Genomic DNA, 26777 nt, shown 5'->3' with positions numbered 1-26777 from the left:
CTCACTCCTCTTTTCTCAAGATTTTTTCATTCTCTTCTGGATTCAAACCCTGAAAATGGCACTTGGTTGCGCTCACTTTATCCACACCACCACATCGACTACTTATTGGAGTTAGGTTATTTGTTCCATAAAGGCCAATCTTGTTAGCATTGGTGAAGGCACGAAAAGCATGAAAAAAATATAAATCAGCGTGAGTGAGCATCCTCTGCTCGTAAGAATGAGCTATATATGTCATGGTCCCGGTTCCTCCCACTGGTTATCGTCGATAGCAGAAGAATGAAGATTTTGATACGGCAATCATGCAAAGAATTTTACGCTTAAATTGATCCTTCAAGAGTCAATTTTTCATATATTTGGTAGGGTCATTCAAGATTTGTAAGAGCTCTCACTAAGCACACCGGAGAAAACTCTTTTTGTAATCTTTATTTACCTGAATCACAGATAACAGATATTCAGGGTAGAACCAATTTTATTGAAAATCTTGTGTAAGCTTTTGAATCGATATAAGTTGGCTAACTCCTGCCATATTCTCAACAGATTGCGGAAATGGATACGGTCACTCTCAAATAAAATAAATAATGGTTATGCAGTAAAAGCTGGGTGATTACGCAGGACGAGGGACAGCCTTGTCGTTGAAACAGAAGCCGGTGCTGATTTCCAGGGTTGTATACAATTTAGCCTGTTGGTAATCCAGGTCTAGGATACATCGGGACGTTATCTTGGACGTTATTGCATGGATCCCCGAAGCTACACTACCATCCATGACAATTATATTCTCTTTCAACCGGCCAAATTGAATTTCAGAAAGAAGACTTGTCGATTATTGTGAAAGTATAAAATACTAAAGGTCCTTTTTAAAGCGCTGGATTAACAGCTCCAGATCGTCTGACGACAGCTTTGCGAGCTCCTATTGAATTACAGAAAACTATAGTCAAAACAGAACGCGAAGGAGTAGATTTCAGAAGGTTGTAAGATAGAGCTGACTAATGGCTTCCATGGGGATTTGATACTTGCAAGTAGCTATAGGGCCATTAACATAAGAAAAGCTCCACGTTGTTCGGGAAAGTCTGGTGGAAAACAACCAGATTTGGTCATATCAGTTTCAGCCACCAAATGGCTCTGAATTGTGCTCCGAGAGCAGGCTCGCTTACACTTGAATCTAACCAATAAAAATTCAAACAATAATACGTAGCATTGGAACCTTATCAAAGCTTGTTCAAATCGGCTTTTTGGTGTGCCGGAATGTGGAATGTCCTCACTAATCCAAAAGACTAATATTCACAATTCATAATTCGGTCTTAAGACAGATAGTCGAGTCAAGTACAAGACATTGAAAACGGCCTTACTGTTGAGATTGAAATATGTATCTGTCAAGGGTACAATCAAGTGGTGAAATTAAATGGAATTGTACAAACTCGTGAACACAAACTTCTTTGTTGTACAAACAAGTATAGACATTCCACTATAAGCTCAAAATATTTTGTTATCAGATATGCAATATTTGAACTTACTTTCGTCGTCGGAGAACGAATAAATGGACAGATATAAATAAGGACCAGTGCACACTCTTTTTGCAAACTAGACGATTTTTTTCTAGATTCATTTGATTGTGCGTTATAACAGATATTTGAACAGTGATGTGGATATGCTAATATCATCTTCCAAGCTTAGACATAGATGTTCTTGTTAAAATTAAAGGCGAAAGTACATATGTGATAGTTACATTAGGGAGGAAGGGTCATTTATCCGAAACTAATTCGGCCGAATGCCACTAGACCGAACAAACCATTATGCCGAAACCCATCTGGCCGAAAGGGTCTTTTAGCCGAAAGGGTCATTTGGTGGAAAGGAACATTTGACCAAAAGGGTCATTTGACCGAAAGGGTAATTTGTCCGAAGGGGTCATTCGGCCGAAAGGGTCATTAGACTGAAAGGGTTATTAAGCCGAAAGGGTCATTAGGCCGAAAGGGTAATTTGGCCAGAAGGGTCATTTGGTCGAAAGGGTCATTTGTCTGAAAGGGTCATTTGGCCGAAAAGGACATTTGGCCGAATAGGTCATTTGGCCGAAAAGGTCATTTGGCCGAATAGGTCATTTGAAAAGTGGGAAATGAGGAATGAGAATTTAGACGTCTCTCTTCTTACTCCTAATTTCTCACTCTTCAAACGGCCCTTTCGGCTAAATGACCCTTTCGGCCAAACGACCCTTTCGGTCAAATGACCTTTTCGACCAAACGACCCTTTCGGCCAAATGACCCTTTCGGCCAAACGACCCTTTCGGCCAAACGACCCTTTCGACCAAATGATCCTTTCGGCTAAATGACCCTTTCGGTCTAATGACCCCTTCGGTCAATGACTCTTTCGTACAAATGACCCTTTCAGCCAAATGACTAAGGGTATGCGATAACACACTTTTTGCTAACGAAACGAAACGGAACGAAATTTAAAATGTCTATGTTGATTCGGATCGAAACGAAACGAAATATGGATTTACTTTCGAAACATCGAAACGAAACGAAATCAAGGTTCATTTGATTCGAAATTTTCCGAAACGAAACGAAATTTCAATTTTTTTTTTCCGCGGAATTTTGATTAAATTGATTTTACATTATGTACGCATTTCGGATTTCACTTTGTCGAAGTCAAATAACTGTTTTACGACCAATAAAGTTATAATAACAGAAGAGGCAGTCTGTGATAAATCACCGCATTCTCGCCGCATATACCATTGGTGATAAGGCAATAATCATCAGGCAAAGTATAAAAAATATAGAAGTTGTGGGATTTTTCATATACGGATTCAAATTTCGTTTGAAACCTTAGTTCACTTAAGAATAATGTAATTATGCTGAAGCATTCTTCATATTGTTTTGTCAGCGTGGTTTTATAGTATTCCCAAGAAACATTTTAAGTTTTATTGCGTTAATCCAAAATGTTACAAGAGTTGAGCTAATTCAAAATCAGAAAATTTATATATATATTTTTTTTAGTGGGATACTCAATTATGTATCCACATCTGCCAGGCGCATCCACAGATAGAGAATTGATATTTGAAAAAGGGCGTAACAGCCAAAACTTATTCCTTCTTATTATTCGTCTACATATATATAGCATACATTTGCACACTAGAAGAATCCTGTGCACCTTTCTAAAATGCACAAAGATATGTACTTCAGATTGAATTTCACAGACCCATAGTCTTATGTACAATCAGCTCGACGAACTGAGCTATTGTATGTGTGTCCTTGGCATATGAGAACAGCTGTTATGGTCAGTATGAGCTAAAAGCAATCATAAGTAAAGAACTTTCAGCAATTTTAATGATATTTCAACCCGTTCTGAATTTTTTTTTGCAAATTCCATGCGAAGATCTGGAAATGCCCACAAATCTTCACTGTTCCTTACATTTACATTACATTTAATTCCTTACAGCGGTTCTCAACTTTTTTCTTGAGAGGTACCCTTCGAACTTTTGCATTTATTGAGGTACCCCCTACGATTATTTTGCTGTAAATGAAAATAATCGTAGCTCTTAAAGTATATCAAAAATGGACCTGAAATCGAACGGAATATATGGCTCTCCATAAACTTTTCTGAAATTTTCATTTTTTTCAAACTTCCCAATTAAAATTAAGTTCTTACATCAAGGGACTGACTGTAGGAAATGTTTTGACTATTGAAGGCTTTCGAGCATATTGAAAATATGCTTTCGAGCCTCTTAAAAGGAGGCTTCCGAGCATTTTTTTCCTTGTCGGGTATTTTTTTATCACTGCGACCATTCTGTTGATCTATTGTAATATATTCCCCTTTTTTCTAGCTATGTCACTATGGCGTATCGCTATTGGGAGTGATCCCCATTGTTTGACTAACAGCTTCTCCCCAACACGGCTCAGCTTTTCGAATGAAATGCTCCACCGAATTGGGATTTGTTCTACCAAGCTCAAGTGGTTCTATAAGCCCCTTGGTGAAGAATTTTTGTCTTGTTCGAAAAATTGCCGGACAACGGCATAACAGATGCTCCGAGTCTTCTTTTTCTGTATCACAGAAGCGACATAGATCATTTTGAAGTTTCCCTATAAGCTTCAAATGATATCGACTCGGACAATGACCTGTAATGAGACTCGTATAAGTGCTTAGGTCTCTTTTAGATAATTCTAAGATGTTGCGAGTCATGGAAACATTTGGAGTGATAAAGCGTTTCGATTGCCTTGCATTAGTTGCGTTCCTAAAATTGGTTTCTATTTTCATAGATTCCCATACCTTCAGCTCCATACGAAGAGAAGAAGTTGGTAAGCTGCAAAAAGGTTCCGGTCCTGTAAACCGGCTTGATGATCCGAGTCTCGCCAGCATATCGGCTTTTTCGTTACCATCTATTCCACAGTGTCCTGGAACCCAATATAGATTGACTTGGTTCCGACAAGACAATTTTTGGAGGGACTGAATGCATTCCCAAACTTGTTTGTTTAGAAGTGCATGTTGCCGATTTTAGAGCATTCAAAGCTGCTTGGCTGTCGGACATTATGCAAATATATGAGTGTCTGTAGTTCCTACGCAAACATATTACAGAACACTCTAGAAGCATATTGAAAGGAGGCTTCCGAGCTTCTTGAAAGGAGGCTTCCGAGCCTCTAGAAAAGAGGCTTCCGAGCCTATTGAAAGGAGGCTTCCGAGCCTCTTGAAAGGAGGCTTCCGAGCCTCTTGAAAGGAGGCTTCAGGCCTCTTGAAAGGAGGCTTCCAGGCCTCTTGAAAGGAGGCTTCCAGCCTCTTGAAAGGAGGCTTCCAGAGCCTCTTGAAAGGAGGCTTCTGAGCCTCTTGAAAGGAGGCTTCCAGCTCTTGAAAGGAGGCTTCTGAGCTCTCTTGAAAGGAGGCTTCCGAGCCTCTTGAAAGGAGGCTTCCTGAGCCTCTTGAAAGGAGGCTTCCAGGCCTCTTGGAAAGGAGGCTCTGAGCTCTTGAAAGGAGGCTTCCTGAGCCTCTTGAAAGGAGGCCTGAGCCTCTTGAAAGGAGGCTTCAAGCCTCTTGAAAGGAGGCTTCCAGGCCTCTTGAAAGGAGACTTCCGTGCCTCTTGAAAGGAGGCTTCCAGGCCTCTTGAAGGAGGCTTGAGCCTATTGGAGGAGGCTCTGAGCCTCTTGGAGGAGGCTTCTGAGCCTCTTGGAAGGAGGCTTCGAGCCTCTTGAAAGGAGGCTTCCTGAGCCTCTTGAAAGGGGAGGCTTCCAGGCCTCTTGAAAGGAGGCTTCCAGGCCTCTTGAAAGGAGGCTTCCGAGCCTCTTGAAAGGAGGCTCTGAGCCTCTTGAAAGGAGGCTTCCAAGCCTCTTGAAAGGAGGCTTGAGCTCTGAAAGGAGGCCTGAGCCTCTTGAAAGGAGGCTTCCTGAGCCTCTTGAAAGGAGGCTTCCTGAGCCTCTTGAAGGAGGCTTCCTGAGCTCTTGAAAGGAGGCTCTGAGCTCTTTTGAAAGGAGGCTCTGAGCCTCTTGAAAGGAGGCTTGGAGCCTCTTGAAAGGAGGCTTCCGAGCCTCTTGAAAGGAGGCTCTGAGCCTCTTGAAAGGAGGCTTCCAGGCCTCTTGAAAGGAGGCTCTGAGCCTCTTGAAAGGAGGCTCTGAGCCTCTTGAAAGGAGGCTTCTGAGCCTCTTGAAAGGAGGCTTCCTGAGCCTCTTGAAGGAGAGGCTTCTGAGCCTCTTGAAAGGAGGCTTGAGCCTCTTGAAAGGAGGCTTCCTGAGCCTCTTGGAGGAGGCTTGAGCCTCTTGAAAGGAGGGCTGAGCCTCTTGAAGGAGGCTTCTGAGCCTCTTGAAAGGAGGCTTGAGCTCTCTTGAAGGAGGCTTCCTGAGCCTCTTGAAAGGAGGCTTCCTGAGCCTCTTGAAAGGAGGCTCTGAGCTCTTGAAAGGAGGCTTGAGCCTCTTGAAAGGAGGCTTCCAGGCCTCTTGAAAGGAGGCTTCTGAGCCTCTTGAAAGGAGGCTTCCAGGCCTCTTGAAGGAGGCTTGAGGCCTCTTGAAAGGAGGCTTGAGCTCTTGAAAGGAGGCTTCTGAGCCTCTTGAAAGGAGGCTTCCGAGCCTCTTGAAAGGAGGCCTGAGCCTCTTGAAAGGAGGCTTCTGAGCCTCTTGAAAGGAGGCTTCCAGCCTCTTGAAAGGAGGCTCTGAGCCTCTTGAAAGGAGGCTTGAGCCTCTTGAAAGGAGGCTTCTGAGCCTCTTGAAAGGAGGCTTCTGAGCCTCTTGAAGGAGGCTTGAGCCTCTTGAAAGGAGGCCTGAGCCTCTTGAAAGGAGGCTTCCTGAGCCTCTTGGAAAGGAGGCTCTGAGCCTCTTGAAAGGAGGCTTCTGAGCCTCTTGAAAGGAGGCCTGGAGCCTCTTGAAAGGAGGCTCTGAGCTCTTGAAAGAGGCTTCTGAGCTCTTGAAAGGAGGCTTCCGAGCCTCTGAAAGGAGGCTTCTGAGCTCTTGAAAGGAGGCCTGAGCCTCTTGAAAGGAGGCTTCTGAGCCTCTTGAAAGGAGGCTTCCGAGCCTCTTGAAAGGAGGCTCTGAGCCTCTTGAAAGGAGGCTTCCGAGCCTCTTGAAAGGAGGCCTGAGCCTCTTGAAAGGAGGCTTGGGCCTCTTGAGGGAGGCTGAGCCTCTTGAAGGAGGCTTCCTGAGCCTCTTGAAAGGAGGCTTCCAGGCCTCTTGAAAGGAGGCTCTGGCCTCTTGAAAGGAGGCTTCCGAGCCTCTTGAAGGAGGCTTCTGAGCCTCTTGAAAGGAGGCCTGAGCCTCTTGAAAGGAGGCTTCCAGCCTCTTGAAGGAGGCTTCCGAGCCTCTTGAAGGAGGCTTGGAGCCTCTTGAAAGGAGGCTTCGAGCCTCTTGAAAGGAGGCTTCTGAGCCTCTTGAAGGAGGCTCTGAGCCTCTTGAAAGGAGGCTTCTGAGCCTCTTGAAAGGAGGCTTCCAGGCCTCTTGAAAGGAGGCTCTGAGCCTCTTGAAAGGAGGCTTCTGAGCCTCTTGAAAGGAGGCTTCTGAGCCTCTTGAAAGGAGGCTTCCAGGCCTCTTGAAAGGAGGCTTCTGAGGCCTCTTGAAAGGAGGCTCTGAGCCTCTTGAAAGGAGGCTTCCAGGCCTCTTGAAAGGAGGCTTCTGAGCCTCTTGAAAGGAGGCTTCTGAGCCTCTTGAAAGGAGGCTTCTGAGCCTCTTGAAAGGAGGCTTCCTGGAGCTCTTGAAAGGAGGCCTGGAGCCTCTTGAAAGGAGGCTCTGAGCCTCTTGAAAGGAGGCTTCTGAGCCTCTTGAAAGGAGGCTTCGAGGCCTCTTGAAAGGAGGCTTCTGAGCCTCTTGAAAGGAGGCTTCCAGCTCTTGAAGGAGGCTCTGAGCCTCTTGAAAGGAGGCTCTGAGCCTCTTGAAGGAGGCTTCTGAGCCTCTTGAAGGAGGCTTCCAGGCCTCTTGAAAGGAGGCTTCCAGGCCTCTTGAAGGAGGCCTGAGCCTCTTGAAAGGAGGCTTCCGAGCCTCTTGAAAGGAGGCTTCTGAGCCTCTTGAAAGGAGGCTTCCGGGCCTCTTGAAATGAGGCTTCCGAGCCTCTTGAAAGGAGGCTTCCGGACCTCTTTAAATGAGGCTTCTGAGCCTCTTGAGAGGAGGCTTCTGAGCTCTTGAAAGGAGGCTTCTGAGCCTCTTGAAAGGAGGCTTGAGCCTCTTGAAAGGAGGCTTCTGAGCCTCTTGAAAGGAGGCTTCGAGGCCTCTTGAAAGGAGGCTGGAGCCTCTTGAAAGGAGGCTTCTGAGCTTCTTGAAAGGAGGCTTCCAGGCCTCTTGAAAGGAGGCTTCCGAGCCTCTTGAAAGGAGGCTTCCGAGCCTTTTGAAAGGAGGCTTCCGACCCTCTTTAAATGAGGCTTCCGAGACTCTTGAAAGGAGGCTTCCGATACTCTTGGAAGGAGGCTTTTGAGCTTCTTGAAAGGAGGCTTCTGAGCTTCTTGAAAGGAGGCTTCCGAGCCTCTTGAAAGGAGGCTTCCGAGCCTCTTGAAAGGAGGCTTCCGAGCCTCTTGAAAGGAGGCTTGAGCCTCTTGAAAGGAGGCTTCAAGCCTCTTGAAAGGAGGCTTCTGGAGGCCTCTCTTGAAAGGAGGCTTCCAGGCCTCTTGAAAGGAGGCTCTGAGCCTCTTGAAAGGAGGCTTCCGAGCCTCTTGAAAGGAGGCTTCCAGGCCTCTTGAAAGGAGGCTCTGAGGCCTCTTGAAAGGAGGCTTCCAGGCCTCTTGAAGGAGGCTGAGCCTCTTGAAAGGAGGCTTCCAGGCCTCTTGAAGGAGGCTTCTGAGCCTCTTGAAAGGAGGCTTCCTGAGCCTCTTGAAAGGAGGCTTCTGAGCCTCTTGAAAGGAGGCTTCCTGGAGCCTCTTGAAAGGAGGCTTGAGCCTCTTGAAAGGAGGCCTGAGCCTCTTGAAGGGAGGCTTCTGAGCCTCTTGAAAGGAGGCCTGAGCCTCTTGAAAGGAGGCTTCTGAGCCTCTTGAAAGGAGGCTTGAGCCTCTTGAAAGGAGGCTTCCAGGCCCTCTTGAAAGGAGGCTTCCGAGCCTCTTGAAAGGAGGCTTCCAGGCCTCTTGAAAGGAGGCTTCCGGGCCTCTTGAAAGGAGGCTTCTGAGCCTCTTGAAAGGAGGCTTCCAGGCCTCTTGAAAGGAGGCTTCCAGAGCCTCTTGAAAGGAGGCTTCCGAGCCTCTTGAAAGGGAGGCTTCCTGAGCCTCTTGAAAGGAGGCTTCCAGGCCTCTTTAAAGGAGGCTTGAGCCTCTTGAAAGGAGGCCTGAGCCTCTTGAAAGGCTTCCGAGCCTCTTGAAGGAGGCTTCCAGGCCTCTTGAAAGGAGGCTTCCGAGCCTCTTAAAGGAGGCTTCCAGGCCTCTTGAAAGGAGGCTCTGAGCCTCTTGAAGGAGGCTTCCAGGCCTCTTGAAAGGAGGCTTCCTGAGCCTCTTGAAAGGAGGCTTCCTGAGCCTCTTGAAAGGAGGCTTCCTGAGCCTCTTGAAAGGAGGCTTCCGAGCCTCTTGAAGGAGGCTTCCGAGCCTTTTAAGGAGGCTTCCAGGCCTCTTGAAGGAGGCTTCCAGGCCTCTTGAAAGGAGGCCTGAGCCTCTTGAAAGGAGGCTTCCGAGCCTCTTGAAAGGAGGCTTCCGAGCCTCTTGAAAGGAGGCTTCCGAGCCTCTTGAAAGGAGGCTTCCGAGCTTTCTAAAATGAGACTGTCGAGCCTGTTCAAAAATCCCTTTCGAGCCTCTTGAAAAGATCCGAGACTTTTAAAAGATGCAGAAATAAAAGAAAATTTCTACAAAAACAGCTTGGCTTCCGGGCCTCTTAAAAGTAAGTTTTTGAACATCTTAAAATGATATTTCCAGGTCGCTTGGAGGGAGGCTTCCGAGAAGCGTAGAAGGATGCTTCCAATTCTCTTGCAACGAAGCAACTGAGCTTTTCGGGAAAAAGTCTTCATGTTTTTCAAATGGAGGCTTTCGAATGTGTAGATTCTAGATTTTAGTTAAGTAATTCAAAATTCTGTTTTGACCCGGTAGATTGCATAGAAGATTTTTTAAATTTGTTCATTCGAGGTTTTGCCCATTTGATCTTTTGTTCCACATCTCTTCATCCATTGTACTTGTTGTGGAGGACAGGATTCAATAGGCCATGATTTACTGATCGCCATGCATAGGATAAGGGAGGTATTTTGGACTACCAGTTCGACGGCTCATATTTTGGACCACGGAATTTGCACCTCTTGGTGGTGAAAAATAATAACCCCCGTAAGGGTGGTCCAAAATACATCCTTTACCCTATTATGTACAAGACAAAGTTTAGAAATAAAAAAAACAAAACTTTATCAATAAGTTTGGATTAAATTGTAATTCATCCGCCATTGAGCATTTCGGTACCCCCGGACCGGCGAAAGTACCCCCAGGGGTACATGTACCCCAGGTTGAGAACCGCTGTTATAAAAGACCGAGGAATGCTCTGCATCTCCGTGAGCGCTACGGGTTGGTTAGTAGAGAAGGTAATTCATGTGAAGCCCCTGGGTCAGCGACTGAATATTTATTGTAAACAAAGTTATTTTGAAAATAGAAAACAGAAAATAGAAGAAAACTGTGTTTCAAATCATTCCAACACAATTCAATGTGCTTCGTTTAATAAGCTTCTACAATACAATCGATTCCGCACTAAATAATTCTGTGCTCTTCGATGCAGACATTAGTTTTATCACTTCGCGTTCTCCCACACTAGCTGGCGTGATCAGCATCTTCAAGATCGATTGTACACTGCTTAAACAAATTTCTGCTACGCGAGGAAGATTTTTTTCACTTCGCGTTCTCTCGGACTAGCTGCCGTCCCATGGTCAGCAGCAATAAGATCGATTCCGCATTAATATTGTACAAATAGTAAAAAATATCATAAATATAAATTTGAAACTTGGAAACACTGAAGACGTTTTATAGCAGAAAACTACATATGTATTTGTCTACTAAGGGGTTATGCAGTGAGCGTTGATAGAAAAAAATGTATAACCTAAAGTTTTGAAAACAACTTAAAGATTTTGTTCAGCGGCGCAGCCAAGATTTTTGATAATATAAAGAATGATTTAAGTTTAAATTTGTTACGAAATTCCGCGGAATTCCGTTAAATTTCGTTAGAAGCTAGTTTTTTTTAGCGAAATTTTTTGTAATTTTACGAAACGAAACGAAATCAAGAAATGCGATTTCGCCATGCTAAAATTCCGCGGAATTTCGTTTCGAACCTCCTGAAACGAAATTTTTCGAAATACCGTATATGCTTACAAATGACCCTTTCGGCGAAATTACCCATTCGGCCTATTGGTCTGTTCGGCCAAATGGTATATTCCGCCAAACAAATTTCGGCCTAGTGGCATTCGGCAAAATGGCTTTCGGCCGAATGGGTTTCGGCCAAACGACCCTTCCCCACATTAGGGTGGGTTTATTTTATTGAAATGGATTGGAATGCAGAGGGCAATATTTGTGATGATATAAATCTGCCAAACTTCAGTATAAAGAGAGGGAAGAGTATCAACCTTGCTTCCGGAAACCAGAGGAACCCTCTCCTTTTTTCGAGGGGATCGGATCATGCATATATTATGCTTGTAAAAACTCTCGATAATAATAGAAATTGCTTTCGACAGTAATTTTCATAATCCTCTCAATGTCAACAAATTTTATTCTATTTCGATAATTTTAAAGCCTCTAATAATTACATAAAGATTCTCAAATGTTATTATATATATGTTATCAATCTGTTATCAATTATCAATCAAATAGTGTAGATATATCGTTTCCGTAATCTAGGAAACTCTATCTCTACTGAATAACAATATTTTTTTTTCGAATTTCCAAAAAAGCAATCTTATTACATGACACTTTGAAAGTGCTGAAGATCCCATCGTAAACTACAGAAAACCCTGCTCTGGAATTTTATAACGATAAAGACTTAAGAAAATGAATTCTTTGACAAACTGTGTAAGACCGCTTTCGACTAAAAAAATATTCTTTACCAACTGGAATCATGACCCTGCGGGGACGTAATGCGAACCAAAAAGAAGAAGAGGTAGAAGGACTTACGGGTCCAATGGACACGTACCACTAAGGCGAGCGTCGCCGGCCTTTATGCGCTGGTCCCGGTCTTCTTTACCAAGAATAGGGACCCTATGATCTCAGGGGGTGAACGCGGCAAAAGAGGCGGCTTTCTGGCAAATAATCGGCAACACATGATGACGGAATGGCCAGACGCCTGTTTCGGCACAGGCAGATTTGACTAATGTGGACGAAAGCAACCCTGAAGTTTCGGTGAGGTGCGCCAGGCAAGTGAGCTCTAAACCCTAAAGAGAACTGCTATCGATAATAGCCTGTCCAATTTACAGGCGGTTTACCAGACTGTAATCGATACGCTTAGGACCAAATTTACGCTGGTCTTCCAGCTAGCTTCACTCCTCGGAAATGAGGCAGGAATGATGTGGAAACCAAAAGAGCCTTCACAATGTACTCAAAAACTTTCAAATCGACGCGGATGATTGGTGCCTTCCCTGTTAAACATGTTCACGATCACGTTTGCTAACGGTCATCGTGAATCCTACCGCGTCAACTCAACAAAGGACACCACTTACGGTGGGTAAGGGAGTACGTCAGGGTACGTCAGGGAGTGTCTTCGGCGACGACCAGTAGAATGTCGTAGGCGTAACTAAAAATCTCGTCCAAGGCAATAAGGAACAGAATGACTGCCAGAACCTGCCGTTGGGTTACCTTTTGAAGCTTGGTTTCCGATGAGGAGTATCCCATGAGAAAGTTCCGGACAAAGTACAAAATACTGCCCGAAAACTCACATCCGCTGAGTTATTGAAGAATGAAGAACTATACTGCCGCTAACCGCAAGTCGAGCACATCTGTATATGGAGGCCCATATACAAATGTGCTCGACTTGCGGTAGTATAGTCTATGTACCATTGAACGCCTTCGATATATCGAGGGATACCAGTTCCTTGAATTTTACCTGATCGAACAAGTCCTGGAGGACTTTCCCTAGACTGGCGAAATAATACCCCGTTCCTTAGCTAACGCGGAAGGCGTGCTGCCGAAAGCCGAATCGCCCATCTGTTTCAAGTTTTGCCTTTCTCGTACAACTAAGTTGTACCGAAAGGCTATCATTTCACTCCGAAAACGAACTTTTGATAGAAGCCTCTGAGACCCATAGTATTATATACCAATCGACTCAGTTCGACGAGCTGAGCACATGTCTGTCTGTCCGTGTGTATGTATGTGTGTATGTGTGTGTGTATGTGTGTGCGTATGTGTGTGCACAAAAGCTATGAAAAACATTAGACAACTTTTCGTATAGTAATCCTTAACCGATTTTCTCGCAACAAGTTTCATTCGACAGGGGACAAAGCCTTGTTGATCACTATTGAATTTGATAACGATCGGTCATTGCGTTTGAAAGTTATGAAGAAAATGGTACATCGGACCATATATACTCCATATAAGGTTGGTGTCTCAACTAAATGCGAGAAAGGCACCACCAACGCTAGGTGGATTAATCTGGGTTTTTCGTGTAACCGACGATTAACCAACCCCTTGACGACCATTGAGACGCAGGAGGTTAGGGAGATTGGGCAGCACCTGGAAGCATCTCTAGAGGAAATGTCTGTTCGACTTTTTGTACCGTTCGACGTTTTGTCCTTTCGACCTTTAATCCCTTTTGACTTTCTGTCCTTTTCGACAATTTGTCCCTTCGACCTTTTGTCTTTCGACCTTTTGTTCCTAACCCTTTTTAAGGCCATTCATTCCGTGAAGCAGTCAAAGGAAACTCAAATAATACAATAATTCTTTAAAATATGATCGGTGTAGCCAAACCTGGCGAAAGATCGACGAGCACGACCAACAGCAACAGCAGCAACCACACCAACAGCACCAGAGCAACGCGCGTGACGATACCAACAACGACAGGGGTAACCAAGAGCACAACAGGGACGTTTTCGAAAAACTTCCACGATACTTATTCGTTGTTTGCGATTGAAAGGTACACCGAATTTAGTTCTATAAACTTTCTTGTGTCGAGGTTTATTCGATCGATATCGAAATCTAACTGACTAGCTCAACTCAGTTCTCCCTACATATCTATCTGCTAGGCAAAACAACGATCGGCTAGGTACCGATTCAATTAATGAGAAATTGCGTTTTCTAAAGCTAAATTCTCTTGAGTGTTGTTCGGGCTCAAAAAATGTTATAAATTTAGTTACAAAGGATTGATATTTATGTTGGCTGTATAGGGTTCTAAATTATTATTATACATACGGATTTAAATTTGAATTCAAATGTTGCAATAATCACCAACATGCCGGGCCCCGTTGAAAGGCCAATTTCAACAAATACCAGGCGTATCTATGCTACACGGGTAGCGGCTTCTTGTGATGTATCGATGGGGAGCGGACAGACTTCGGTGATTGCCCGTCGATATTGGCCATAGGCAGTTCGAACCTGTACTACCCGGACACGTCCGTCCATACCGGGGAACACCTGTTGCACCCGACCGAGGTTCCATCTCATTGGCGGGGCATTATCATCCTTAAGCAGCACGAGCGTTCCTACTTCGACATTCGGATGGATTGTTGGCCACTTTTTACGGTCCTGGAGTTGGGCACGTAATCTCGTGACCATGCTTTCCAGAAATGCTGGAGATCTCTTTGCATTTTCTGGAACGAATCAAGGCGATTAATTGGGGTATTAGACAAATCGGGCTCGGGGAGGGAACAAAGTGGATCTCCCACGAGCAAATGGCCTGGAGTAAGGGCAACAACATCTGCTGGGTCCGACGACATCGGACAGAGTGGACAGAATTCATTATTCCCTCGATCTGGATGATCAAGGTGTGGAAGTCATCAGTGTTGATTACCGTGTTCTTCATCACACGATACAGGTGATACTTGATGGTCTTTACGGAAGCCTCCCAAAGGCCCCCAAAGTGAGGCGAACGAGCAGGATTGAAATGGAAGGTGATTCCCGTTTCTGCGCAGAAGTTTTGTAGCCAAGCGATTTGTGCATTGCGTCGAACTGGTTTCGATTTTCCTCGAGCATACGGTTTGCTCCGACAAACGTACGCGCATTGTCGCAGTAGATATCGGATACACGACCACGACGTCCGACGAGACGTTTTAGCACGTTGATGAATGCGTTGGACGTCAGATTGTACACCATGTCGATGTGTACCGCTTTCGACGACATACATACGAAAATAGCGACGTGTATCTTTACCGACGGACCGCGACGATTCGGAAACGAAACGGAAAATGGCCCGCAATAATCGACGCCACTGCGGGCAAACGCGCGCGACGGCGTGATACGAACAGCTGGTAGTGGTCCCATAATTTGGCCAATGCTTCGGGGTCTGCATCGGAAGCATGTGATACACTCTCGAACAACTTTCTTTGCGAGGTCACGACCTCGTATTGGCCAGTAGCGCTGCCGCAGTGTCGACAGAAGAAGTTGTGGACCTGCATGCAGCATTCGCAAATGAGTGCTTCTCACGATAAGGATTGTGAGGTGTGCCTTTGAGGGCAACACGAGTGGATGTTTTGTGTCGAACGGAACATTGAGCTGTTGTAGTCGACCGGTGATTCGAAGCAACCCATCTGCGTCCACGAACGGGTGTAGTGATTTCAATTGAGACTTGAATGAAAAACTTTGCTGCAAGCACCCTTGTGCTTCTTAAGAAACTCGATTTCTTGCGAAAATAGACCCATTGCGTTTGCTTAATCAGGAGTTTTAAAGATTGGTCCAGCTCGGTCGCTGAAATGGGACCCAGTTGCCGAATTTGAGGTGGCTTGGAACAACAATTTTTGTAGAATCGCAGTAACCAGGCAACCTTGCGTTGTAAATGGGAGAGCGATGAGTGTTGTTCGATAAGCTCGATTGTAGCATGATTGGTGGTGACTACAACCGATACGACTTGGCGAGATTCAGCTGTACGAGCTTCTAAATGTAGTTTTGACATTTGATGCAATTTTCCGGCCAAATTTGAGCATCTTGCCGCATATAGGGTGGGTCATGCCAACAGAGAGTGTCACCTTTTAAGAGAGAAGGAGCAATTCCCCTCGAAATTTTTTCTGCAGGATTCAATTCAGTAGGAACATGAAGCCACATATTCCCACCTGTCAAACGATGTATTTCTGCCACCCGATTTGACACGAAAACTTTCCAGGACGATGAGGATGAGGCAATCCAATGGAGCACGATTCTGACCAGGAAAGACAGTTTTGTCGAATCTCATATAAATTTTGCCAGTTGCGCATTAAGCACTGCAGCTCATAACTCGAGGCGTGGAATCGACAGCTTACGAAGCGGACTGACTCTAGACTTTGACACAACTAGATTGCAGCATTGTTCTCCATTCGAGCTGATGGTTTTCGCGTACAAACGCGATGTCAGATGCGTCCGAAGAAAAAAACATGGAATTCGAGAATTCTATAATTATCGGCGAGAATTCGCCGGGGAATTCGAAGCGAAGAGAGAGCGTTTATTTCGAGTCGAAAGTGTGTTCACCAATTTAAGTAATTCTCCGGCAACGCATCATTCCAATTGAACTTTTCCGACCACAACGCTTGAAGAAACGATAGCTGCTCCGACAAGGCCCATCGGATCCAATAGGCGAGACATCTCCGAAAGAACTAAACGTTTTGTGATTGGCTCCGACGAAGAGAAGACGGGTACGTTGAAGCTGAACTCATCTGCTTTTGGATGCCATAGAAGACCGAGCGTTTTCACCGAACTTGGTTGGCTTATTTCAAGCTCGCTCCGGGAGTCCCGAAGTGATTCCGGAATGTGGGAAAGTACCGCGGAACTATTACTGCACCATTTTCGCATGTTGAAGCTGCCTGACTTAAGAAGCTCAATTAGCTGGAGGTTTGTATCCACTAGACGTTGTTCATTATCATGTCCCGATAAATAATCGTCCACGAATAAACATTTCTTGACTGTTGGAGCTGCCAGCGGATACCTTTCAGCTTCATCTTCCGCTAGTTGGTTGAGGACACGTGTGGCAAGGTACGGTGCCGGTGCGGTACCGTACGTCACCGTTTTTAAGCGATAGGTTTTCAATTCATCAGATGGATTCTTCCGAAACAGGATCAGTTGCAGCAAGCAATCATCAAGGTGAACCCACACTTACCGATACATTTTTTCAGCATCTGCACTCACTGCATACCGAGGAAAGCGAAAATTGATGAGAGTAGAGACGAGCGGTGGTTGAACAGTGGGACCGATGTAGCAGAGATCATTCAACGAAATATTGTTGCTGCCCCTACACGAGGGCATCAAACACCACACGTGTTTTGGTGGTTGTGCTGTCCGGTCACTGAATCACATGATGAGGAAGATAGAAGTGTGGTGTTGTTGGAGGAATTTCGGTCGTGTTTTCTTCCATGTGCTCAACGATAAATACTCATCCATAAACTTGGAATACTCTGCGTGTAGTTGTGGGTCTGACGATTGCTTCCTCTCGATCGCTGAGAATCTGCGTTCAGCGATTTTGAACGACTCTCCCAACGTGTCAAGCATTTCCCCACGAATCGGCAAACGAACCACGTACCGACCATCAGAGGCTCTGGAATGTGTCTTTCGAAAATGATTCTCGCAGTACAGCTCCTCTAACGATAGCGCCTTGCCCTTCTCGAAACTCTCCACCTCCCAAAACTTGTGAACCATCGACTCCAAGTTGTCGATCGAAGTTATGTTACACACAACGGTGGGAGCAGTTTTCTGCTCAGCTTCACCAGCAACGACATATCCGAAAACTGTTTTGCGTAACACTGGTAAACCTGCGCCTAGTGAGATTTGGTCGTTCTCCAAAATTGAGAAGAAGTTTTTGACACCAATGATGAGGTCGACGTCATGAGCGACATTTAATTTAGGATCAGCAAGCGGAACGTGGCGCGGAATGACCCATTCGAGATATCCACCGTTGTGGTGGGCGGAATCCTGGTGAAGGTAGACAATATCGGGAATTCGATAGTGGTTGTGTGCGAGTCAGAGCGGGACGACACAGTGATATTGGTTTTGTGTGTCGCTGGTGTGACTGATTGGCTAATACTGTACGCTTCGATTTTTGCTGACGTGCGTTTCTGAAACAGAGTCGTTGAGCGAGAGATTCTGTTACAAAATTTGCTTCAGAAGCACAATCCAGCAAGGCGCGAGCGAGAATATAACTGCCATAAACGTGTTTTACTTTGACGTGGACAGTAAGCATGAACACCGATGACATGCATGCTTTCGAAACGAAAGATTGATTTGGAGTTACTGTTTGGCAATTCATTACTTGCGAGGAGCTTTTGGGCGAGCATGATGGTACAACTGGCGGAACCGACGACGAAACGGACGATAACGAACGATTGACAAGCCCATCCGACGGCGACGGGGCCGATCCCATAACCCGAGGGACCACGTGACATTGATCGGCAATGCACGACACCGACGACGGCGATTCGACTACCGATGCCGATCGTGAGGATTGTTGACATTGACCCACCTGTGCCGCTACGGACTTATCATGGATTTCTGTACTAGTATTTGGATTCAAATGCAACAGAGTATGATGGCGTTTGTTGCATGTCCGACACGAACCCGCAGAACAGTTCTTCATCAAGTGTGATGATTTTAGGCAGTTCAAACACAAACCTTGCCTTTTTGCCAACTCGAAGCGCTTTTGTGGTGTTAGCTTCTTAAAATCGTCACACAGCGAGAGCATGTGTGACCGCTTGCAGAGAACGCATTTCGGTATGTTATCATTGTTGGCAGAGTGGTACGAGGAGGTCTTTGAACGATACGGTTTGGACTCATGCTTTGGTTCGGTTCTGGCAACAGGGGTTGGAGGTTGGGAGAGCGTAATAGATTGCAGAACGCGCGACCGTTTCTGAATAAAGGCAACTAGATCGGCATACACCGGCCGCACATCATCTGCTAATTGGTTTTCCTACTCCTTTTGGGTCGACGGATCGAGCTTGCTACTGAGCAACTCAACCAAAAAAGAATTCCAGTGCTCCGTGGGATCCTCCAACTTATTCAACACGCTAACGTGTTTATTGAGTTCATCAGCGAGATTGCATAAAGCCGCCGATGATTCCTTGCGGACCAATGGAGTGGACATTAATGCCGAAAATGTTGTTTAATCAGCAGATTCTTGTTGTCAAAACGCTTCTTCAGCAAGTCCCACGCGATAGCATAATTCACTGCTGAGGCTGCAAGTGATTGCACAAGTCCCAAAGTATCGCCTTTCAATACAGTTTTCAAGTACTGAAATTTCTGTACTGCCGAAAGTTGTCCATTTGTATGGATGAGAGTGGAAAACAGATCATGAAAATTCATCCACTCATCATAATCTCCACTGAAATCTGGGATTTTCAGTTCAGGGAGGCGAACAGAAGGAGCATGTGCAGGTGGAGCACCAGGGGAGTGAGGAGGTCGATCGGCTCTTTCATCGGCAATCGCAAGTTTGCTTGATAAAGAACCCTTTAGTTCAAAATACTGGGTTTCAAAATGAATGCGTTCGTCAGCTAAATCTTCCGTGAGATCTTCCTCAAACTCTATTTCGGATTGCACTTCATTGAATTTCTCCCACAGACTATCTAATTTTTCAAGCCTGAACTTAAGTTGAGGAAAATCGCGATCAAATACATAGTTCTCATCAAATTCCTTAATTAATTTTGCGGAACCGATGATATTGTTTCTCTTCAGCAGCAATTTTTTGGATTTCTTTGTGTGTCTAATCACCATCACTCCTATTTGCCTTACAATGGGCGGCAATTACAATAAAACGCGCGAGATCGATGTGTATTGTCGAGTACGAAAAATGGTGTCCACTCACCTTTGTTTCCCGCTAGCGTTACCTGGGCTCACTTGACTTGACCTGCGTCCTTGATCGCGAATGTCCGAATTGGCGACTAATCCGTGCTTGGCTAATCCGGCTGATGATCTTGTAGGGTAGTTGAATAGCGGCGAAAATCCTCCAAATAGGACCCACTATTGTTCGAGATAGACCCACGCTAACCTCAGTCCGGTCGAAAGCGATGAAAGGGACCTGGCAGTTCCGGGTTTTGGCACCAAAAATGTAGCCAAACCTGGCGAAAGATCGACGATCACGGCCAACAGCAACAGCAGCAATCACACCAACAGCACCAGAGCATCGCGCGTCACGATACCAACAACGACGGGGGTAACGAAGAGCACAACGGGGATGTTTTCGAAGAACTTCCACGATACTTATTCGTTGTTTGCGATTGAAAGATACACCGAATTTAGTTCTATACACTTTCTTGTGTCGAGGTTTATTCGATCGATATCGAAATCTAACTGGCTAGCTCAACTCAGTTCTCCTATATATCTATCTGCTAGGCAAAACAACGATCGGCTAGGTACCGATTCAATTAATGAGAAATTACGTTTTCTAAATTGAATTCTCTTGAGTGTTGTTCGGGCTCAAAAAGTGTTATAAACTGAGTTACAAGGGATTGATATTTATGTTGGCTGTATAGGGTTCTAAATTATAATTATACATACGGATTTCAATTTGAATTCAAATGTTGCAATAATCACCAACAATCGGTTTTCGGTTTTATTTTCTCGCCTCATTTAGTATCAAGACTTTGAGCCACAAGTGATTAAATTCGATTCTGTGTTGTTTGCGCTGCACACCAGTCAAAACAAAAAAGCTGAAATGTTGTGAAGCAGTCGGCACGAGACACTCACACAGCATCAAATAAACAATTTGCTGCAGAAGAAGAAAAAGGGTTGGAAAATAATGTGACATTTTTTGGCCTAGCTGTTTTGGTTTGTTCGTTTCATGAAATTTGAGCGCATAAATTGTGTTTGTTTGTTAAATAGCAGTTTATCACTTTTGAACACTGTTCACAAGATTCTCCACACTACTCTACAATTCTTCATGAATTTTACGTAAAAGTATGTATTGTTTACTTTTCGTTTTGTTCATTCAATGCTCCAACGACACAAGTCTATAAATCAGGAGGAATTTTCCGAAATTCATCAATTTTGGCAATCCGGTACCACAGGTCGTGTGATTGATGACATATACGACGCATTTGATTTTATTTGCCTAAAAATGTATTTCGCATTAAGATTAGGATTAGAATCTGAGTCGGAACTAGAATGGTTCCTAAGAACCATTGCGGGTGTGGCTTGTGGGGCAGTACCAGACGGGATTCATGGGTGAACGCTCTACCATTGCAGAAATGCCGCGAATACAACGTGCCCACACATAATCTATTTATCGACTTCAAAGCCGCATATGTTACAATCGATCGGGACCAGCTATGGCAGTTCATGCACGAAAACGGATTTCCTGATAAACTTATACGGTTGATCAAGGCGACGATGGATCGGGTGATGTGCGTAGTTCAGGGGCATTCTCGAGTCCCTTCGAAAGCGGCAGAGGGCTACGGCAAGGTGATGGTCTTTCGTGTCTGCTATTCAACATCGCTTTGGAAGGGGTAATGCGAAGAGCAGGGATCGACACGAGTGGTACGATTCTCACAAAGTCCGCCCAGTTATTTGGCTTCGCCGACGACATAGATATTATGGCATGTAACTTTGAGAGGATGGAAGAAGCCCACATTAAACTGAAAAGCGAAGCTAAACGGATTGGACTAGTCATCAACACGTCGAAGACGAAGTACATGATAGGAAGAGTCTCAAGAAAGGACAATGTAAGCCATTCACCACGAGTTTGTATAGGTGGTGACGAAATCGAGGTGATTGAAACATTCGTGTACTTAGGTTCACTGGGGACCTTCGATAACGACACCAGCAGAGAAATTCGGAGACTCATCATGGCAGGAAATCGTACGTTCTTTGGCCTCCGCAAGACCGATCAAATAGAGTTCGCCGCCGTACTAAACTGACAATCTACAAGACGCTCATTAGACCGGTTGTCCTCTACGGACACGAGACCTGAACGATGCTCGTGGAGGACCAACGCGCACTGGGAGTTTTCGAAAGGAAAGTGTTGCGTACCATCTATGGTGGGGTGCGGATGGTGGACGGTACGTGGAGGAGGCGAATGAACCACGAGTTGCATCACCTGTTGGGAGAACCATCCATAGTTCACACCACGAAAATCAGAAGACTGCGGTTTAACCCAATTTGGTAGAAAGTTTACTTGATTACTTTTTTTTAAGCTTTATTAGAGTGATTTTTAAGGTGTTAACAAAGTTCATCACTTTTACTTGATTACTGATAACTATGCAAATCATTCTATTTGGTTATTCATCGTTAATCGTTAATTCGATCGTTAATCATTAATCATACACATATTGTGTCAACATTTAATCACGATCGGTAATCGATAATCATGCTCCAAGCGTTTTACTCATTAATCATAATCGTTAATCATTGTCAAAAAATAATTTAATCGTTAATCATTAATCATTGCCAAAAATGAATAAATCATTTTCAGAAAATATATTTTTAGCTCTTTTTAGTGGAATGTATTCAACAGTCTTAGACGAGTTTAGTACTCTCCATTCAATTCCACTACGTCGATACCTACATGCGAGATTTTTTTCAATGCTCAACAGCTTTTTTATAAACTGCATCAGCACTGTATTTCTATGCCCCTGCCCCAGCCACTCTTGAAGTTGACCGAATTCCTAAAATCCCAGTTGCTGTTAACAATCTTGATTCTTCTCCCGACACAAATGAATCATCTGCAACGAGGAGTGATTGTCAGTGTTTAGATGTAATATTCGTATGCACGCTTAAAACTACGTTCAGCAACAACCCCACTCAAAATCGTCACTAACAGCACAGGTGAAATAGGGCATTGATGTGCATTTTCCATTGAAAATAATCTTGATAAATCGTGAAAAAGAAAACTTTAACTTTTATTTATATAGATTTCCGAAGTCTGGAATTAGAGAGAGAAAGTGTTCCATTGTAACCAGCACGTAAAATATCAATAGAATTATAGCATACCTTTTATAATAAAAATTAGCATGATGGTTTGGGTCACTGGATCATTTCATCGTAATTTTATAATTGAAATGAAAATCTAAGTCTACTGAAAGTAAAACTGAATATAAAGTGTTTCAATCCTCTTTGAAAAGGAATAATCCAAAGTCCAAAAGTTGTTAGTCTATTTCACATATGTGGTTTCCCAACTTGTTTGAAGATGATTTTTAATCTTAGTTTGCATTGTGTTATTGACTGTTAACAGTTACTTAAAACTTTACGTACCTTTACATCAAACAGCGACGCCACCAATAGCCCCAAACCTTGTGCCACCCAGGCCACCATCAGGCAAATCAACGTAAACAGTCCCATCCTGTACGCTTCCAGTGGTTGTCCCGTCATATAGTACGTGATAGAGATGTAGGTTACCGTGCAAAGAAACTGGATCGGAATGTCCGCCACCGTCATCGCAATGTAATACGCCCGCAGCGAGTACCACCGGTTGAAGTGCTCCCGGGTGATGATCGGCAGCTCCAGAGGAACTGAAATGAATCAAAATTTTGATTATCTTGAACAGATTGTGACCTGTGAATTTCACGGACGACTCACATGCCATCGTCATCGAACTGAACGCGGTGAACATCAGAAACATGATCGAAAAGAACACATAGTTGAAGCTATTGAAGATGTGGGCAGCTTGGTTCCCTATGCCGAAGTACAGCATCCCGATCAGCACCGCAATCGAGCAGTGGATGATGAACCGCATCGTCATCAGCGACTGATCTCGGCTCAAAATCAAAAATGTCCTCAGCAGCAGCAGCGAAAACTGTCGGCAGAAGCTGGTGGTGTAAACCTCGTCTCGGCCGCACCACTTCTCCGGGTTCAGCGACAATTTCTTGGCTAGTTTCTTTGGTTTGGTGAATGGGGAGTTGGACGGATCCTTCACCGGCGACGCCGGAAGCTCAATGGAAACCGGGGACTCCAGAATCGGCATCAGGAAGGGGGTGAAGAGTTCGTGTCGCCGGTAGGTCGTGGTTTTACCGTTTTCCGTTTTGGCAACTAGTTTGTCGTTCTGGCGTCCGTAGTCGTGAGTGGCGATTTCCAGTACTGAAAAATGAGTTTTTGAATTACGTTCATATTTGTGTAGCTATAGGACTTACAGAAATCAGACGGACTGTAGTGCTCCGGGCAGATTATTTCCAGCTCTTTCAAAAACGGCACAATGTTGTTGGCCGTTCCGCTGAAAATGCACTGGCCCTCGGCAACGGTGAAAAGATGATCGAACATGTTCAGCAGCAGAGCGGACGGTTGATGTATCGTGCAAATGATAGTTCGACCTTCGCGCGCCAACTGCTTCAACAGTTCGACGCATTTCTTCGACGTGGAGTTGTCCAGCCCACTGGTGGGTTCGTCGAAGAACATCACCGGTGGATTGTTCACAATTTCCAACGCAATCGCCAGTCGTTTCTTCTGTCCACCGGACAGTTTGGATGTGCGCGTTTTCTTATTGTCTTGAAGGCCTATGGCACAGAGTATTTCGTTCATCTAAAAGACAGAAACAAATCAATCAGTCTTCAACCATCAACTTGACATAAAGGCGTTTTTACCCGAATTTTCTTACTGGCCGGACTAAGCTCGGTGCCGATTTTGAGATTGGCCGAAAAGTGCATCGCCTCCAGTACGGTGAGGTGCGGCTGAAGGTCGTGGGCCTGCATGATGTAGGCGGACTGGCGCCGGAAACGCTTCAAATCACGCTGCTGTTTGTTTATCGAGATCTCGCCGGTGAATTCACTTTCGCTGAAATGATGGATGAAATTGCGGCTATTAGACGATCGTACAGATAAAATAAACAATTATGTCTGAGAGGGGTACATCCGCTGTAATTAGATAAACTATACGGCTCAGTGATTTGATAAAAGCTCCGATAGCTTGGGTAAATACATTTGTTGCGAATTTTCTAGAGAGTCAATCTGATAACGAAATTTATTTTCTTCATCAAGCGCGACGCTGGGTGTGAAGTACTATTTGAACTGCGATATTTGAGTTTGTGCATCATGGATCATAATTGACATAATTGAAGGTAGTCTAAATTATTTCCTAAATATGAAAATGGTATCGTCATAGTTAAAATGATTTTTAGCCCCTTTCATATTCAAACTTGTTGAAAACCAGAATGTGGGAAATAAATACATTATAAAAAAATCTCTAAAAGGAGTGCATGAAATAAGTAAATCTACTGATTAAAGTATGTGTAACTTAATTGAAGATGTTGTGCTTAAAGTACACCCAACCAGCGGATGGCAGATTTTAATACAGTTTTGCATAAAAACCTTACAGAAACTGTATAAAAATTTTGCATTTACAATTTCGGAAAATTTTACCTTTCTATTGAAATCTTACATTTTTGTATTATTTTCTTCGGTATCTGTATGAATAGGTTAAATTTCCCGTATCAAAACCCTACAGATTTTTATATGCCAAGATTTCTTAAAATAATTGTAAAATTTGTTTTTTGGGTGCACAATAACATACTTCATGCGCAGCATTGTTTGTGGTTGATTCGATGATCCAAACCGCTCGTAACTTCATGAACTTCGTTTTCCATGCTTCTTCTGCAGAACAAAAGTGAAACATTTTTATCATTCGTAGATGACGTAAACACGTCGTAGCTGCTCAACGCGTTCCAATGTCATGCAACACAAACATTCCAGCTCATTCGAGTTATAATTAAAAGTATCGTTTGCATTTGCATTCAATGAACTTTCCTTAGCCGATTACCGACCGTCGTCGGCTGCCAGCACAGGCAACAAAGAACTGATCAGCTGGAACTGGACTGGACTGAGAAAGCCGAGAACAAACTGACCTGGAGCTGACAATAAAATAACATTTATTAAGCACTTCCACCGCGGCCTTTGCTGCCACCCTGTCGGGGCAAATAATTGCTCATTAAATTTCCTTGTCCTATACGAAGCAGAGTTTGACCATTGTTCAACGGTTCCGCGTATCAAACCGCTTGAAGTACTGAAAACACGTCACCGAGCGAGAAATCGTATATGCTTTCAGAGCAAAACGAATCGTGAGTCAGGGTTATCAACACCAGAAGCGTTCACGTGGAGTCGTCCAGCAGCGAAGTAACAAAGAATAATGCATTATTTGCCTCCGAGCAGCAACTCTACGGACATCGGAAACCTTTTAGACAGCTTCTGCGAATTGATTTGTTCGAGGAGAAACAAACGCAGCTGCAATCAACTCCAAACAACAACGGTGAGGGGGTCTCAGGAGATGTGATTAATAACTTGCTGAAAACAGGAAGATATTTTCACATCGACCACCTTCTTCTCACCCAACAACCTCAACCTACAAATCTCGGGCACTTATTCAAAAGGACGTATGTGATTTTGTAAACAAAGATTCAAACGTCGATTTGTCCAATCTGATAGTACTCCCACGCAAACAATCATCACAGACAGGTAGGGGAAGCCTTCGGCTACCTGTTGGTTGTGTTGGTTTGCGTGGGAGTGCCATCAGATCGGACAAATCGACGTTTGAATCTTTGTTTACAAAATCACATACGTCCTTTTGAATAAGTACCCGAGAAATAATGGGTGCAAAGTCGACGATCGCAACCACAAACAATCCGGTAAGTACATCTGCACCGACACGACGCGCTCTCTCCAAGTTTGGCTGCCGTCGTCGCTTTCCATAGGTTTACACAACGTGCGGTCGCGCGCAGTTGTGTTGTGCTGCTGCTGCAGCATGGGCAAGGCGAAGTTGCGGTTGGGGAAACGACGATCGTAATTAGGCAGCCGCAGCGCAATCAGCTGTTTCGGTACATTTGAGTGCCCGGTCCAAGTCGGGTCGGGTGCAGCCGTACCTATGTACAGTTTGTCGGTAACTCACGAATACATCGAGCAGAGCTAAACAGACCTCTCAGCAGCACCAACAACCTCACCACCTGATGTAAACATAAACAAAGAGGTGCCCTGCATCAACGGCATCAACCGACTCCAGGTTGAAACTTCTGAGTCATAGGCGAGCGGGTGGATGTGGACAGTGACGGGAATATCACAGCAGGAACCAGTTTATGCTCTGGTGGTGAACTATTTTTGTTGGACATCTTTCGTTGTATAAATGCTTTGGGGCTGGCTATGTCTCGGTAAGTCAGTTTGGTACTGCTATGAGAAATATTAACTCCACAAAGGCAATCGCAGTGCGTAAGTATGGCGCACTGTATCCAATTTGAATTCACAGCTTGAAAAAATAAAATCACTCAAACGCTTATTCATTACCTATTAATTGATAAAATGCAGTAAGCAGCAGAGAAAATTTCGATTTAGAAAGTGGATATGGGCAAAAACGAAGATAGATCATGGTCATTTGTTAAGAAGAAACA

The 26777-nt window shown here is 44.5% G+C and overlaps 1 protein-coding gene across 1 annotated transcript in view; it reads right to left on the bottom strand.

Moving 5' to 3' along the window:
* The window catches only part of LOC134203937 (ATP-binding cassette subfamily G member 4-like), a 93152-nt gene that overhangs the window by 1092 nt on the left and 65283 nt on the right, over window positions 1-26777 (bottom strand). The window contains exons 7-10 of the mRNA XM_062678773.1: window positions 23992-24181; window positions 23545-23929; window positions 22994-23491; window positions 22670-22926 (exon numbers count right to left, since the gene is read on the bottom strand). Coding sequence (XP_062534757.1) covers window positions 22670-22926; window positions 22994-23491; window positions 23545-23929; window positions 23992-24181 — 1330 coding nt within the window. The remainder of the gene's footprint in view (window positions 1-22669; window positions 22927-22993; window positions 23492-23544; window positions 23930-23991; window positions 24182-26777) is intronic.

This window comes from Armigeres subalbatus, unplaced genomic scaffold (assembly GCF_024139115.2).
Source record: "Armigeres subalbatus isolate Guangzhou_Male unplaced genomic scaffold, GZ_Asu_2 Contig297, whole genome shotgun sequence".
NCBI lineage: Eukaryota > Metazoa > Arthropoda > Insecta > Diptera > Culicidae > Armigeres > Armigeres subalbatus.
The sequence above is the reverse complement of the archived record's forward strand: the minus strand, read 5'-3'. Positions and strand labels throughout refer to the sequence as shown.